At 45.7% G+C, this 15480-nt stretch overlaps 1 protein-coding gene across 1 annotated transcript in view; it reads right to left on the bottom strand.

Annotated features, from left to right (window-relative positions):
* VWA3B (von Willebrand factor A domain containing 3B) overlaps positions 1-15480 on the bottom strand; it is a 250393-nt gene that overhangs the window by 40865 nt on the left and 194048 nt on the right. The window contains 1 exon segment of the mRNA XM_050755024.1: positions 15174-15375. Within this exon segment, the coding sequence (XP_050610981.1) occupies positions 15174-15375 (202 nt within the window).

The following is a 15480-nucleotide window of genomic DNA, read 5'->3' as shown; positions in this document are numbered from 1 at the left end:
TTGGAGAACTTGCTTTTTTTTTTTCTTTTGAAACTTACTATACCAACTGTCATCAAGAAATTTTGGTACTGACATAGGATAGCAATATGGATTAGTGAAACAGTACTGAGTCCAGAAATAAATCCTTATAGTCAATTGATTTTTGACACTTTGGAACAAAGTTTGGCAGTTTCTTAAAAAATTAAACAAACTTACCATATGGCCTGAAATATTGCTACAGTATTAGATACCTCACCAAGAGAAATGAAAACTTATAACCATAAAAAGACCTGTATATGAGGATTCATATCAGCATTATTCATAATAATAAAAGGGGAGAAAGAATTCAAATGTCCATTAACTGGAGAATGAATAAGCAAAATGTGGTATATTCATACAATGGAATAGTATCCAGCCATTTATTTATAAAATGCATAGAAAAGGCAAATATATAGAGACCAATTGATTAGTGGTTATCCAGAGCTGAGAGTGTGAACAGAGAGTGATTGCAAATGGGCATGAGGGATCTTATTAGAAGGAAGATAACGTTCTAAAACTGGATTGTGATGGTAGTTGAAAACTCTTGTCGGTTTTATTAAAGATCATTGAGTTGAAATAGGTAACTTTCTTGGGGGTACAAATTATACTTCTACAAATCTTTTTTTTAAGGTAGAAATGTTTTTGGTTTGCTCTACATAACCACTCACAATATTTTGCATATACTGTAGTGGGCTGAATGACTGAATGAGTACAGGAGCTTCCGAATCCATCTACAAATCAAAAGATAAACCACAGAGGCCTTTTTCTCCAAATTGCTACACTGCTGAAACTGGGGATTTTCCATCCTAGATTTTTACTCATTTTTTTTTTCTTTTTTAACCATAAACTTACTATAATTCTTGAGTCTCTTAAAGAAATTAGTCCTCCATCCCAATTGGAGTGCCTAGCAAAATAATTCTCAAGTGTCTCCTCTTTTCAGACCACCAAATGCTCCTCTTCTCCATGACACAAAGTCCAATATAAAGTGTTTGCCCAGACATTTTAATGCCACCTTTTTGCAGTGATATAGCTATCTAGCTATAGCTATGTATTTGCCGTGCTATAGTTACACCATAAATAAAATATCAATGCATACTTTATGAGTTCATTTGCAGTCCTCCTCTTAAGAAAGTCTCTAATTTATGAGGCAGCTCGCTAAAAAAATTTAAATAATTTCAGGCAGTCTGAACACCATTTGCTCTTGGGTCATTATTCATGTTCAATACAGTTTGGGTCCCGGAAATAAGTGGGCTCATTTCCATGGTGCCCTGATATGACTGGGTTCTGTTGTAGCCATCTATCATTTGGACCTGTGTGGAGATGCTTTTTAGATTCATTAAAATAAGTGGAAATATGGTTTATAACCTCAGAGATGAAAACTTAAGAGCCAGGTACTTAGAAGTGGAGAATAAATAAGCTGAGAGGTTAAGGTCTCTTACAAGGACCGTGGGGAGTCTTCAGACCTGCGTTGCTTGTAGCCTCTGCAGCCACGGACAAAAATGTATAGTGAACAATACTCTTTTGTTTACGATGCTCACATCTAGCCAGATTTTGCTTGGGTCCTTCCCTACTCATGGAATTTGCACACTTGCTGAGGCAATCAGTATCCATCAAAGAGAATTCACCGTCACTGGTGGGTGGTGAATGTCACCTGTTTATTCCCGGGCTTTCACCCAGAAAAGAAACCTAAGCGCTCTTTCTAGCGTGAGGTTCAAAATGGCCTACTGTGGTCTGAAATGACCTCAGAGGAAGCAGCTGGACTAGGAGACAGGAGAAATAGGATTGGGTGCTGCCCACCGGGCTATGTGACTTTGCACAATCTTTTAGCCTTCTTGGGTCTCAGTTTCTGCATATGCAAAGTAAGGGAACAAACTAAATAATCTCTACCACTTCCTAGTTCCCTATTTCTGTCTAGGAGGGTCTAAATCTACACTCTTGGAGAAACTGCTAGGATGTATGTACAAGGCCAGGATGCAAGCCTGCTACCCTTGCTCGCAGCTCCCACAGGATAAGAGAAATGCACCAGCAACAACTGAGTACATGAGTAGCACAGTTTTTCCATCTTCATAATCCAGTGGGATGCCCAAGCACAGCTTCCTACAGTAATTTCTTCAATGGAAGACTGTGTAAAGTGTTCTGATAATGGATAGAATTTAAAGTCTTGAGAACCTGGAGCCTGTCATACTGAATCAACTGTTAACTTGAAAACCTCACTTTTCTATAAAGTTTAAAGCCTTTATGGAAAAGCCACCTTGCTTCAGGTCACCGGTGTTCATGTCAAAGACCAACTGGCTGGGAAGATACTTTGGTCACTGAGACCACCAGACAGTCTCTGTCTCCAGACGAATAAAAACCTGATTCCACAAAGATGTCCACATCGATTCCGGGAAGGCATTTCTCCCCTTTAGATTTCATTAGTATGACAAATCATTTCTGAGAACCTGTGCCTAGATACATTTAAAGTTCCTGTTTAAAATTCTGAGTGAGCAGAGTCACATAATTTATTTAACTAGCCCTCTTTCATCTCTAGATTCCAAATATTGATTCTCTCAATTTCCTAGCCAGAAGTTAACTGAGGAGATTGCTTTCTACATGTTCAGAATCGGTTTAAAGGTATACATCTGGGAGTTCAGTTGCCTAAAATAATCAGGGAAGTCTTTTTTTCTATAGTTGTCACTCACTTCCCAATTCTTCTGATAGAGAATAGCCATTTACTCTGTGAAGAGCTTCCCCCTGCATGGGTGACAGTGAATGGTAGCAATGCTATGGCATTCATTCTTAACACTGCAACTGCCACCGAAGAAAATGTCTTTCTAAATGGTCACAAGTATCACTCCCCTTCAAGTAATTCATACACCTGTCAGTTCACTGGAAAGGACAAGGACAGATACTAAAGAACATTGTAAAAGTAATTCATGTTGGCTGTGAACGGTGGCTCACACCTGTAATCCTAGCACTTTGGGTGACTGAGGCGGGTGAATCCCTTGAGACCAGGAGTTTGAGACCATCCTGGCCAACATGGCAAAACCCTGTCTCTACTAAAAATACAAAAATTAGCTGGGTGTGGTGCCATGCGCCTGTAATCCCAGCTACTCAGGAGGCGAGGAATGAGAATCACTCAAACCTGGAAGGCGGAAGTTGCAGTGAGCCAAGATCACACCACTGCACTCCAGCCTGGGTGATAGAGTGAGACTTTGTCTCAAAAAAAAAAAAAGTAATTCATGTTTACTCTGCTTTGTTTCCAACTGTTATTACTATTGGCAAGAATTCATTTCTTGTTGATTCCACAGCATGGGGCTTTATGGAAGGAACCATCCACCGCGGCCTACATGATGATTTTGTGATTCATCTGGACCATGGCATAGTCAACTGAACTGCATCACAGATAAAGCACAGTGGTCAGCTTCAATATAATGGTTCATCCCACAGAAACAGAACACAGGCTTCCCAGGATGAGAAGACATCCCACCGGGGCAGCCAGAGGTGCCATCCCTTCAGCCAGAATATTGACAACTTTGTTCCAGAAAGATGACATCCTGCTGGTTTTGAACTTTGCTGAAGACTTTGGGGTGCCGTACAGTTCACATCAAAGAACGCCTCCCAACTCCATTTCTTTTCTGCCATACCTCACCTAAACATGCACACAAAATACACGCCAACTACTGAGGTCTAAAAAGAAACCCACGGGTGATGAAAGTCAGAGGGAATAGAGACAGAGCAGGAAAGGCTAGCTCTCAAATAAATAAGCCAACATATGTTTAGACTCAGGCACACAAGAATAGCCGCATACCAGTTTCAGTGAGGAAGTCCCACGAGCAATGATGCCAGCAGGAGGGATGCTGTGTGCTGAGTAATGTGATTTAGCCTTGTCTACAAAATTCAGATAATCCAATTTACTTCCTTGTCAGATTCAATCGCAGGTGATAGGGGCGAGGGTCCCAAATGGTGCCACCCTCTTTTCATTTCGTGACTTAATTTCAAGGTCATGCTCTTGGACATGGTGGTGGAGACAGTGAAATGACTAAATGTTTGATGCTTTAGAATTTTCCACTTCACAAGCAGCATACTTCCACAATGGGTACAGAATGCATTTCTACAAGTTAACCAGAACTAGTCTTTGGCTTAAAACCTTGTTAAAAAAACCCACTACTAAATACTTTTCCTGCCCTGAATTATTGAATTCCAGCACATGCAATCCCCAAATTGTCGTAACAGCAGCTCCAGCATGCTTCTTTGCTCACATTTGTCCTCGAAGCCATGTAAAGTCTGTCACTGCTCTAATCGAAGGAATGTGTGTAGGTTCAGAGAGGTGCTGACCTTTCCCCTTTCTAGGACACCTAATTATAAGACCGGGACATTTGCAAACTGTGTCTGTGAATAATTCAACTCCCTTTAAAACCTTGGTGTACAGGACAGGGCTAACCTGCAGCATTTGGAAACTCACTCAGTTCCCGCTCATTTAAATTTAGAGGGATTTCATCCACCAGCAAGTATCCAGACTCCGCATCCCTTTGAAAAATGGACCGGAGAGGCCTGGCACGGTGGCTCATGCCTGTAATCCCAGCACTTTGGGAGGCTGAGGCAGGCAGATCACGAGGTCAGGAGATCGAGACCATCCTGGCTAACATGGTGAAACCCCATCTCTACTAAAAATACAAAAAAATTAGCTGGGCTTGGTGGCGGGTGCCTGTAGTCCCAGCTACTCGGGAGGCTGAGGCAGGAGAATGGTGTGAACCCAGGAGGAGGAGCTTGCAGTGAGCGGAGATGGTGCCACTGCACTCCAGCCTGGGTGACAGAGTGAGATTCTGTCTCAAAAAAAGAAAGAAAAAAGAAAAATGGCCTGGAGAGACAATGAGAAAAGAGCTTACAGGAAAATAGAAATCAGGAGTGGCAAACTCCTGCCCAGCCTCTCCGGAGCAGGGAGGAAGTGGCCCATGGTGAATGAGTTGGAAGGCCTCAGTGTGCTTTCCTTCCCAGGGCGTTTGCACTTTAACAGAAGGCAAATATTGTGCCCAAGAAGTGAAGCTCTAAGTGGAATTTCCTGCCTGAGCCCTGAAGAGAAAGCAAAATCTCCTTGTGAACTGCTCTCAAGTACGACACATCCGGGCGGGGGCTCACTGGAAAGCTGGCGGTGCTGCCTGGCCAGCCAAGGCTTAAGGGGGTTTTGATCCCCTTCCCTTCCAGTAGTCTTGGGCACTTAGCCTTGCCTTAAAAACCAAAGGGATGTAGAGGAGTGCTCTGTGAACTTCCCCCCCCCGCCTCCTCAGGGCATAGTATAACTCTAGAAAACACACAGTGAGTAACACGCATCCCAAAATCCCACCTCCCTCTCCAGGCACTGCTTCCTGAGCCTGGCATAGGCCTGGTGAGCAGTCTGGCCTCAGCCTCATCCCAGCTGGTGGTGCTTTGCGCCATGCGAATGGCTAAGAGGCACAAGAATCAATTCCACAGACGATACCTGAACCAGGAAACATTCCTTCCCCTCCCGGACCCCAGGGCAGCACCAGGCTGTGGGGAACAGTTAATCACCCTGCAAGCAAAACCTCCAGTCAAACATTAACAGCTACCTCAAAGGCTTTGCTGAAAAGAAACGTGTGTGTGTGTGTGTTTTTTTTCCTCTCTCTTTTTCTCTGTAGCAGCAAAGGAATCTAATAAATATATACAATATTCCAAAAAGAAAAACCAAAAAATCCAAAATGATTTCCCTATCTTGAAAGCAAACCTGCAACAGCATCTCAGGAAATAATCCCTTATTGCTCTTTTAGGAAAAAACATACAAAGAGAGAGAAATCTGAAGTGTGTTATATATCTAAATCTGAAAATCACCAAAGCTCGGGATTTGTAATTCCGTGTTCCTGATACAGTTATTCATCTCCCGCTACTCCGGAGATGAACAAAAGCCACACTTGGGAGCCACTTTTGTGTCACCTGGTAGGAACCACTACCAGCTACCTACTTTATACAAACATCTCCCACGAGACTGTGGTGTGCAAATAAATTCTGAGTCTTTAAGAAAACTTTCTCCTAATTTTAGCTGTCTTGAGGCACGGGCCAAGCTCAGAAGGCAGGAGGAGGCTGGGGTATTGGTGTCCTGCCCACTCCCTGCTCTTTCTCTCTAGGGCTCCAGGAACTCTCTTTCCTTCCCTTGCCCCTTTAAGTCTGGGGGTGATAACAACTTCCTGCTATTGCTTGTCCTGGGGTCCTGTAATATCCCATGGACGGCCTTAGACTGACCTTCACCTCTGTCAAGAGTTCCTTCATTGCTCAAGCCTGTAATCCCAGCACTTTGGGAGGCCGAGACGGGCGGATCACAAGGTCAGGAGATCGAGACCATCCTGGCTAACATAGTGAAACCCCGTCTCTACTAAAAAATACAAAAAACTAGCCGGGCGAGGTGGCGGGCGCCTGTAGTCCCAGCTACTCGGGAGGCTGAGGCAGGAGAATGGCGGGAACCCGGGAGGCGGAGCTTGCAGTGAGCCGAGATTTGGCCACTGCACTCCAGCCTGGGCGACAGAGCGAGACTCCGCCTCAAAAAAAAAAAAAAAAAAAAAGAGTTCCTTCATTAACGTTTCTTCACTAGTACTGAACGAATTGGATTCTGCTCCCTGGGTGGCCCCTGCTAAGCCCTCTGCACTCCGTTTTCTTCCTCCAGACAGGGAGGGCAAATCTGTCCCCAAACTTGTTTAGGGTGCTTGGGTAGAATTCATGACTCGGAACAAAGACAAATGTAGAGGCAGGAGAGTGCTGGCATCTGCCCAGCTGAAATCTCCAGAGAGGAGGGTGCCTTTAGCTTCAGAATGGAAAGACAACCTGGTTGTAAGTTTTTGTCACCTCAGGGATCCCCAGAGTTGACACCCACCTTCCCGTTCCTGAACATCAGGACACGAGACAGAGACTTTTTAGAAAATAGAATTTGAGGATATTTTCCTCCCTCTTTCAGTTTCCTCCAGTGACTGGTGTTTCTGAGCAGGATTCTCTCCTTAACCCCCATCTAACCCCTAGCTAACCGTGGCACAGTCGTGAAGGCTTCATTTTCTCTTTGTCATCCTCTCACTCCCTCTGGGATTTCAGCTTCACTCTGGCCACACGCCCCAGAGGCCCATCGGGGGTCCCACTTCCAGATGGTAAACTGTCACTGCAGTGCTGTCTGAGGACAGCATGGCCTGAATGTGCACACATCACTTCTGTGTGATGGCAACATCACCAGTGCACCCCCAGACTTCTTAACTTCCTGCCCACTGATACGGACAGGAGGCAGGGAAATACTGGGCAGAAGACCGCGGTCCCGGGTGAGGGCCCCACTCTCAAGCCTGGACCCAAGGCCCAAAGGGAGAACACGCATTTCTGTTTTCCTGCTTGAATGTTGCCTTTTCCAAAACCACCCTCTGCCTGTACTGTCCCCCATCCTGTACCCATTAAAACCCCAGGCTCCACTGGCCATGGAGTAGCAGAGAAGAAGAAAAGAGAAGCATCATTGAGCAGCCTGACATCATTGAGAAGCAGCTTGACTTCAGAGGGATGGCTTGATGGCGGGACCTCAGAGAAGAGTGTGGCTGGTGACAGCCAAACCCCAGGGGAAGACCACCTTCCCACTCCATCCCCTTTCTAGCTCTCCATCCTGCTGAGAGTCACGTTCATCAGCAATAAAATCCCCTGCATTTACCATCTGCAATTTGTTCGTGTGACCTGATTCTTCCTGGATGCCGAACAAGAGCTAGGGATACAGAGGGCTGTCCCACCGAGCAGTTAAACACTTAGCTATCTGTGGAGAGCAAAACTAAAGGAGCACGGTTGTAACACACGCCCTCTGGGGCTCCCGGGGTTGCGGGTACTCCCCTAGAAGCTGCCTCGGGGCTGCACAGAGTTCTACCCCTGCCGGCACCCAGACGTACTCGTCCTGGCCCCTGAACCCACTCATCTGTGTGCTCCCTCTCCCGAGAGGGGCTGAGAGCCATGGGCTGAGTAAACGAGCCACCCTCTTCGCAAGTCCTGCGAAGGGGTCGGGGAAAATTTCCTATTTCAACATCAGTAGATTTTGTTCCACTGCAGAGCAGTTTGTAGCCACTAGGGAGCTCGTCTTCCCCACAGACCTGAATATCAGCAAAACAGACGAAGTTTTTGCCAGTGGAATTAGGAAGGCTGACTAGTCAGGGTGTGATGCCTCCCACCTCCCGTTAAAGAGAAAATCTTGTGGACTGTTTAAAAAAAAAAAGTTACAATGCAAGAATGACAATTGGTTCATTTACTATCTGGGACACAGATAACAGCTGTATATATTCTGAGTTTATCTTACATAACTGAAAGACATTTTCCTCTGTCTCCCCAGCTAACATCTTCCTGCATGTATAGTGTCAAAGTCACAACCCAACAGAATATTCTCAATGGCAAATAATTTCTGTTCTCTTCCTTCTCCAATTCCATCTCATCCAGCCTCACCCATGCCTGCCTCCCTATGTGCATTTACCTAAAGCTCTCTTTCTCCTGGAGCAGAGCACTCAGCTCCCCACCCTGAAGGTGGGGCTCCAGCTTCCTTGCCAGTCACGGCTTTGAGAAGGAAACGTGTGCAGTCAGTGGTGTGGGTAAGTTTCCACGGCCTCCTTCAGGGCTGCTTTCAGCTTAAAAATATTTTCTACCACCAAATTTTCCAAAGCAGTCAAGGTTATGGGTGAGAGAGCCTTTTTGATCTTTCTGGGCCAAAGGATTTGCCCTGGAGAACAATCCTTATTTATTCAGAAAATGTTGGAGGACAGCACAGCTGGGCTGCCCTAGACCAGGCTCCCAAGGAAGATTAATTATAATCCACAGATGCCCCCCGGCAACTTCCCCTACCTTTCAGCTCTGAGGGCTCTGGATTGGCCAGTGAGGGTGAAATCTGCAATTAGAGTGACATGAGGGGTGCTAGGGAGGGGAGTTTTCAAAGGGAATTTAAAATTTCAGACTTGAGATTTCTCTTGTCATTACGGAGTCAGTGAGCCAAGTGCCCATCTCCAGGGACACCACGAAGCAGGTGGACTATGGAAACAGGTGGAAACCATTACACAGTCAAGCATGGAATGTGCCCAGCGCAGGATGCTAGGCAGAGCAGGTGGGAAGAATGGCTTTCACTTTAGGTCTGATCTGGAGCCAGCCAGGAACTGCGCGTGGAAGCTGGAGCATAAAAAGCAGGCACAGGCTCCCTGGACACAGCACGTGTTGCCGTGTCTCCTTCCCACCTCTGGTTCTTACTGACAGAAAAATCATGAAGCTGCCCCAAACTTAGGAATCGGCAAGGCAGCTATGCTGGGTGTCAACCCTGCTCCAGAGGAGGGTATCAGAACGCCCTGGTCATCCAGACTCCATCACACACCCTGCAGCAGGCCAGATGCAGTGGCCACAGCCCTCTGGATACACGTGGGCAGCCCCCTCCGAATGGTCTCATCCCCATTTTGTTGCTTATCAGTCAGCTCATGGGGGGGCTTAATGATGAACAGAGGGGTTCTTTCACGGCAATTTATACTCATCTTTCAAAAGCTTTGGCCCTTGCTAAAAGAATTTAAAATGAGACTCTATTTACATATGAATCAGGAAAAATGACTTGCATCTATGATGCAGTTTTCACCGCAGGATCTCAGAAGACCTTGAAACCCGGAGCTTCGCACACCAAAGCTTGAGTCCTGTTAGTGGGTCACAGAATTCAATCTGTGGGGTGTGATCATAACGGCATTTTGGACTCTCAGAATCTATCACACATGGAAAGGAGAATTATCATCGCAAGAAAACAACATTCAAAATCTTCCACTGCAGAGGGCCGTGCCACGAGTAGAAAGAACTCTGAGGGGAAGTCACCAGATGTGGCCTCTCCCGCAGTTACCTAGGGACATTTATTCTGGAGCATGGGTGTTCCCCTAACAGACAAGAGCGGCTTTCGACAGCCTGTGTGAGGACAAGGCAGTGAGGGGACAGTCTTAGCCCCTGACCAAGAGGCAGCAGCAGACCCAGTGATACCACTACACAAACGAAACGCCTTCTCGCGCACTAGCTCACCTGGCGTTCCCACCCCCTTTCTCCCTGCCTTCCCATTGAAGATCTGGAAGCAAAACTCTTCACTTCTTAAACGAACTTCCTCCACTTCTACCCACCCTTCTACCCCCTGCAAACTGGCCTCTGCCCCCACCATTCCACTGGCGTTATTCTCGCCAACCTCACTAATGCACTTTCTCTTGGCCAGTCAAATGGCTTTCAGACATCATTCTGCATGGCTTTCCAAAACTCCTTGATAATAACTTTAGCAGTGGAAAGAGCCATCACTGATAATGTATGTTGTGTGCATTCACTGCTGAGCACCTGGTGCTGCACACTCTCCTAGGTGTATGAAGTATGTGGTCTCACAACCTTCTTTTAGGCCAGTGCTTTAATTTTTGTATTTGGAGTCAGGTGGACCGGAATGCAAATCTCGGCACTGCCATCTTCCAGCTGTGTGACGCCACTCAGGCCTTCTAAGCTGAGTTCCTGCCTCTTGTCCTTGGCTCTCTACCCCGGGCCTCCTGCTTCTCTAACTTATCCACCTTGGTCCCTTCTACTATCTCCTCCTCCTCTCCTAGCACCTGAAATGACCTCCAAATCTATCCCCTTAACTCTGGCCACTCTTCTAAACTCCAGACGTGCGGCTGTTTACTGGCCTCTCTCACCTGCGTGTCCCACGGATATCTAAGAATCAGGAGTGCTGAAAGTGAACTGCCTTTCTCTGAAAATCTGCTCTTTCTCTTACTGTGCCTCTTCCGTGTTTGTTCTTTCATTTATTCACTGAAATATGTGTGCGTGCCTACAAGGTGCCCACCACGATTCTAGGCTCTGGGAGCACCTACACCACCACAAACCAAGTCCCTCCCTTATTCCAGTGGGGAAGACAGACTGTAAACAGAAATGCCAGGCAGGGAAGTGTGCTGCAAAGTAAACAGACACGTGGCAGAGGGTTAGAGGATGACACGTGATGGGGTAGGCTGGCCAGGGTGCACCCGTCTCCCTGAGGAGCAGAGGAAAGATGGAAGGGGAAGCAGTGCTTCTGCTCCTACAGTTGTCCAAGGCAGAAGTTTCGTGAGCATCTTCAACTTTGTCCCACATGTCCTACTTTCCCACAACCCATGTCTCTGTTACCTGTTCTCTCCCCAGTGTTCCCACCTGGCTCAAGGACTCAACACCTCTCAAGGGGAGCGCTGCACAGGATTTTGGTCTTTTATGTTGGGCCTCATCTCATTGTCAGAATAATCTTTCTAGGACACACATCTGTGAATGTCCTTCGCTTGCCAAAAACCCCTCCCAGGTGTCCATTTCCTGCAGGCGTAAGTCCCTGACCCCAGCAGACTTCAAGTACCTCGTTTTCTGGTACCATCTTCCCGTTCCCGCCGTCGCTCCTGCCACGTTCCCCAGGGAACACTCCGTGTGCTTCCCCACATCGCTGCCTGAGCCCAGGCTGTTTCTTTCACTCCAAACACTTCTCGCACCCAAGTCCGCAATTCCTAGGCATCCTTCTGGGCCAAACTGGATTAGTGACGCCTTCCCTAACCGCCCAGTCAGGTCACTTTTCCCCATCTTCCAGGTGGTCTCTGGAGGTGCCTCTGTTGTATTTATAATCCAGTGAAAGGCTGTAAGGGTCTGCATTTCACTCATCAATACACATTTGTTGAGTGGCCCCTGTGCACTGGGCTTCACTGTCAGTGCCATGGACACAGCTACAAACAAGGCCAGACCAGGTCTTGGCTGTCACAGCAGTGATGCCCTGGCGCAATGTCTCCTCCATCGGGCTGGGCCCATGCGTTCAGTGCAGCTAATGAATCCCCATTTTGTGTCCAATATAAGGTACCCCCTGGAAGATCCCAGGGAGACAGAAAAGAATGAGGGAGGCCACTCATCACCTGAGGGCACCTGCCCCACGCGCAGAATCTTATCCATGATTTTTGGATGAAGAAATTATGGGAATTATTTTTATTCCCATTTTGCAGTAAGAAAAGAAAGACATAGAACAATTAATTCAATTAATTCGTATGTTGTAAACAACGAGCTTGACTGCCAGACTTCCAGATGAATTCGGTGGAACACAATGATCTTTGCTCTGAATCACAAGAGGCTTCTTTTCACTCCATTCACAACACTTCCTATTTGCAAAGTTAATATGAAGTATAGACAAAAGAACAGGCCAGCAAATTCTGCTGTTAGGCGGCGGGGTCTCCATAGCTCAACACCTGGGACTGGCCATGGTCTGTAGTCCTCATTCAAATTAGGATAGTCCAAGGACTAAGTCTGTTGTGTTCTAGGTACTCCCAGTGCCTAGAATAGGGCTTGGCATCTCATGGGCACTCATAAATATTTCAACGAATAAATGAAAGAGCAAGCAGGACAGGGAAAAGCACGAAGCAGGACAGGGAAAAGCATGAAGCAGGACAGGGAAAAGCACAAAGAGAGGAAGATCATCTTTTCAAGGAGAGGCAGGTAATTCACTCTCGGTCCTCTTGAGTCTTAGGTGCCCACAGGGCATGTGGGTAAGGAAGGCAAATAGAGAAATGTCTGGGGGTGTCAGATGGCACCTCCCAAAGAAACACTGAACAATTCTTTGAGGAAATCATTTTGTTTGAATAACATTACTAGACATATGACCTTCTGTGACAAAAATTTTTGCATTCTGTACAAAAGACATAGCTTTTTACACTGAAGGAAAAAATGTGATTTGCAGAAGAAAGAATAAAATGAAAGAAAACAAACAAAACAAAATGAAGCAAAACACAAGAATCTAGAGCATCAAAAACAGAATTTTAAGCCAGGCTAAACCAGTAATACTTGGCAAAGACTGAACCAAAGGTGATGAACCTGAACAGTCAGATCTGGGGTGGATTTTTAGATGAGAATGTGGTGAACACCTGAAAATTATCTAGGATTTAGTAAGATTTTGGATGAACTATTCCATATCTCTCTTAGTTAGTTTTGTGCTGCTGTGAGAATACCACCAACTGGGTGATTTATAATAGACAGAAACTTACTGGCTCACTGTTCTAGAAGCTGGGAGGTCCAAGATTAAGGGACCAGCACCTGGTGAGGGCCATCTTGCTACCCATAACCTGGCAAAAGGCATCACATGGGAGAGAGAGACAGTGTGCAACAGAGATCCAAACTCATTCCTTTAATAATGAATCTACCCCTGTGATAATGGCATTGGTCCATTTGTGACCAGAGCCCTCATGGTCTAGCCAGCTTGTGGTATTATGGCATATATATATATTTATCTGGCATGCATATATATAATATATATACACATATATTTTTCTTCCATAGTTCCTGGTTCATAACTCCTAACATCCTTGGGGTCTCTGCAGTATTGTCCTTTGTGTGCCTGTGTTGGGTAGGTTCAGGGTGGGACTGGTCACCAGAAAGACCAAGGTAGGATTAGAGAGTTAAGACTTTCAGCCCAAACCCCCAACCTCCAGGAGGGGAGAGGGGCTGAAGGTCAAGTTGATCACCATAGCCAATGCTTTAATCGATCATCCCTACGTAATGAGGCCTCCGTAAGAACCCAAAAGGACAGGGTTTAGAGAACTTACTGACAGCTGAACACATGAAGGCTCCTGGAGGGTGGCCCACCCAGGGAGTGCACTCACGGAAAGGAGGCTCTGCACCCTTCCCGCATAGCTCCCACGATGCATCGCTTCATCTGCATCCTTTGTAATATCATTTATAATCAACTGCTAAACATTGGTGCTTCCCGGAGTTGTGTGTGCCCCTCTCGCAAATTAATCAAACTCAAAGAGGGAGTTGCGGGAACCCCAACTTGAAGCTGGTCAGTCAGAAGTTCTGGAAGCCCAGACTTGTGACTGATGTGTTGGGAGGGCCAGTCTTGGGAACAGAGCCCTCAACCTGTGGGATCTGACGCCATCTCCAGGTAGTAGTGTCAGAGTTGAATTGGAGGCGAACCAACCAGTGTCTGCTGTTTGGTACGTGTGGGAAAATCCCCCGCACCTCTGGTCCCAGAAGCCTCCTTCCCTGTTGGTGACTGCCTTGTGGGCGAGGACTGCCTTGTGGGCGAGGACTGCCTTGTGGTGCGAGAGCACCGGCTGAGAGAGCGGTTTTTCCCACGCGCCTCTTAAACGTCCCACTTCCAGCACTGCTGCAAGGGAGATCAAGTTTGCAATGCAGGAACTCTGGGGGACACATTCAAACAAAGCACCATCCACACACACCCACGGAGAGTCAGAGAGTGGGTTTCCCACTGGCCATGTGTATTTATAGACTCCAAATGTTTATACTCTTTGCTCCAGAAATACTACTTCTAAGGCTGTATCTTAACAAAATAATTCAACTATGTGCGCCACAGGAGTCATGAAAATACTATGTGAGAAAGCAGAAAACCAGGAAATAACTATAAATGTTTAACGTTTAGTGAAGAATCAAATAAACCAGGGTATATTCACACCATGGAATATTATGTAACCATCACCCATATAAATCTGACAGTTCAATAAAAACGCAGAGAAAGTCTATGAAATAATAGTAAATTTAAAAGCAGAATATACAATAATTTAGACACTCTGACTGCACCTATGTAGAAAACATTTGAGGAGAAAAAAAACTAAAAGGAAAGGCTCCCAAGTGGTAGCAATAAGGCAACCAGATTATAAATTATTTTTCTTTTTAGAAGGTTTGCTTTATTAATGGTGATAAAAAATAATTGCTAACACTTATGGGGAGCTTTCAATACTATGCACTTCACATGTTCATTTCTCTTTATAACAACCCTATGAGACGGATAATATTAATACTATTATTTTACAAGAAAATTGAGATTTAGAGACTGAGTAACCAAAATCACACACAGATTAGACAGTAGATCTGAGGCTAGTTCTTGGTCTGGCTCCTATGAAAGTCCAGGCTTTTAATCACTACATTATACTTCTATTTAGCTTTTTCTTTTTCAATTAAAAGATGTATTGTTTTAAAAATAAGTTCATAGTACAATCAAGTGGCATTTCCTTTATGATGAAAAAAAGTACTGAGACCTTAACTGGATTGGCTCTAACCCTTTTAGAAATCAATGTGGCAAGGAGTGGGAGAGAGAGAAGGAAGCCAGTGTAGGGATGGCAATGACTTGGGACAGGCAGAGGAGGAAAGACAGAGACCTCCAGGGCACCCACCTCTCCCGGGGCCTTGTTTGCATAATTCTTCTTGGCAGCCTCCTGGAGTTCCATGGCCTGCTGGATGTACATTTTCCCAGCTAGGATTTCGCTTTCCAGTATCGACAGCTCTTTCAACGAAATGGGCCAGTTCAACCGTTCTAAAGCCTGGTTTAAAACTGTTTTGTTTTCCAAGTACTGTATTGGTTTGTTTGCATCTAACCTAAAAAACAAACAAACAAGCAAAAAACAAGAGGAAGAAACAAAAAGCAAAGAAAATGACTGTAATTGAAAAAATATGGTAAGATGGTTTCCTAAGAAACTCTCC

Source organism: Macaca thibetana, chromosome 13 (assembly GCF_024542745.1).
Source record: "Macaca thibetana thibetana isolate TM-01 chromosome 13, ASM2454274v1, whole genome shotgun sequence".
Lineage (NCBI taxonomy): Eukaryota > Metazoa > Chordata > Mammalia > Primates > Cercopithecidae > Macaca > Macaca thibetana.
The sequence above is the reverse complement of the archived record's forward strand: the minus strand, read 5'-3'. Positions and strand labels throughout refer to the sequence as shown.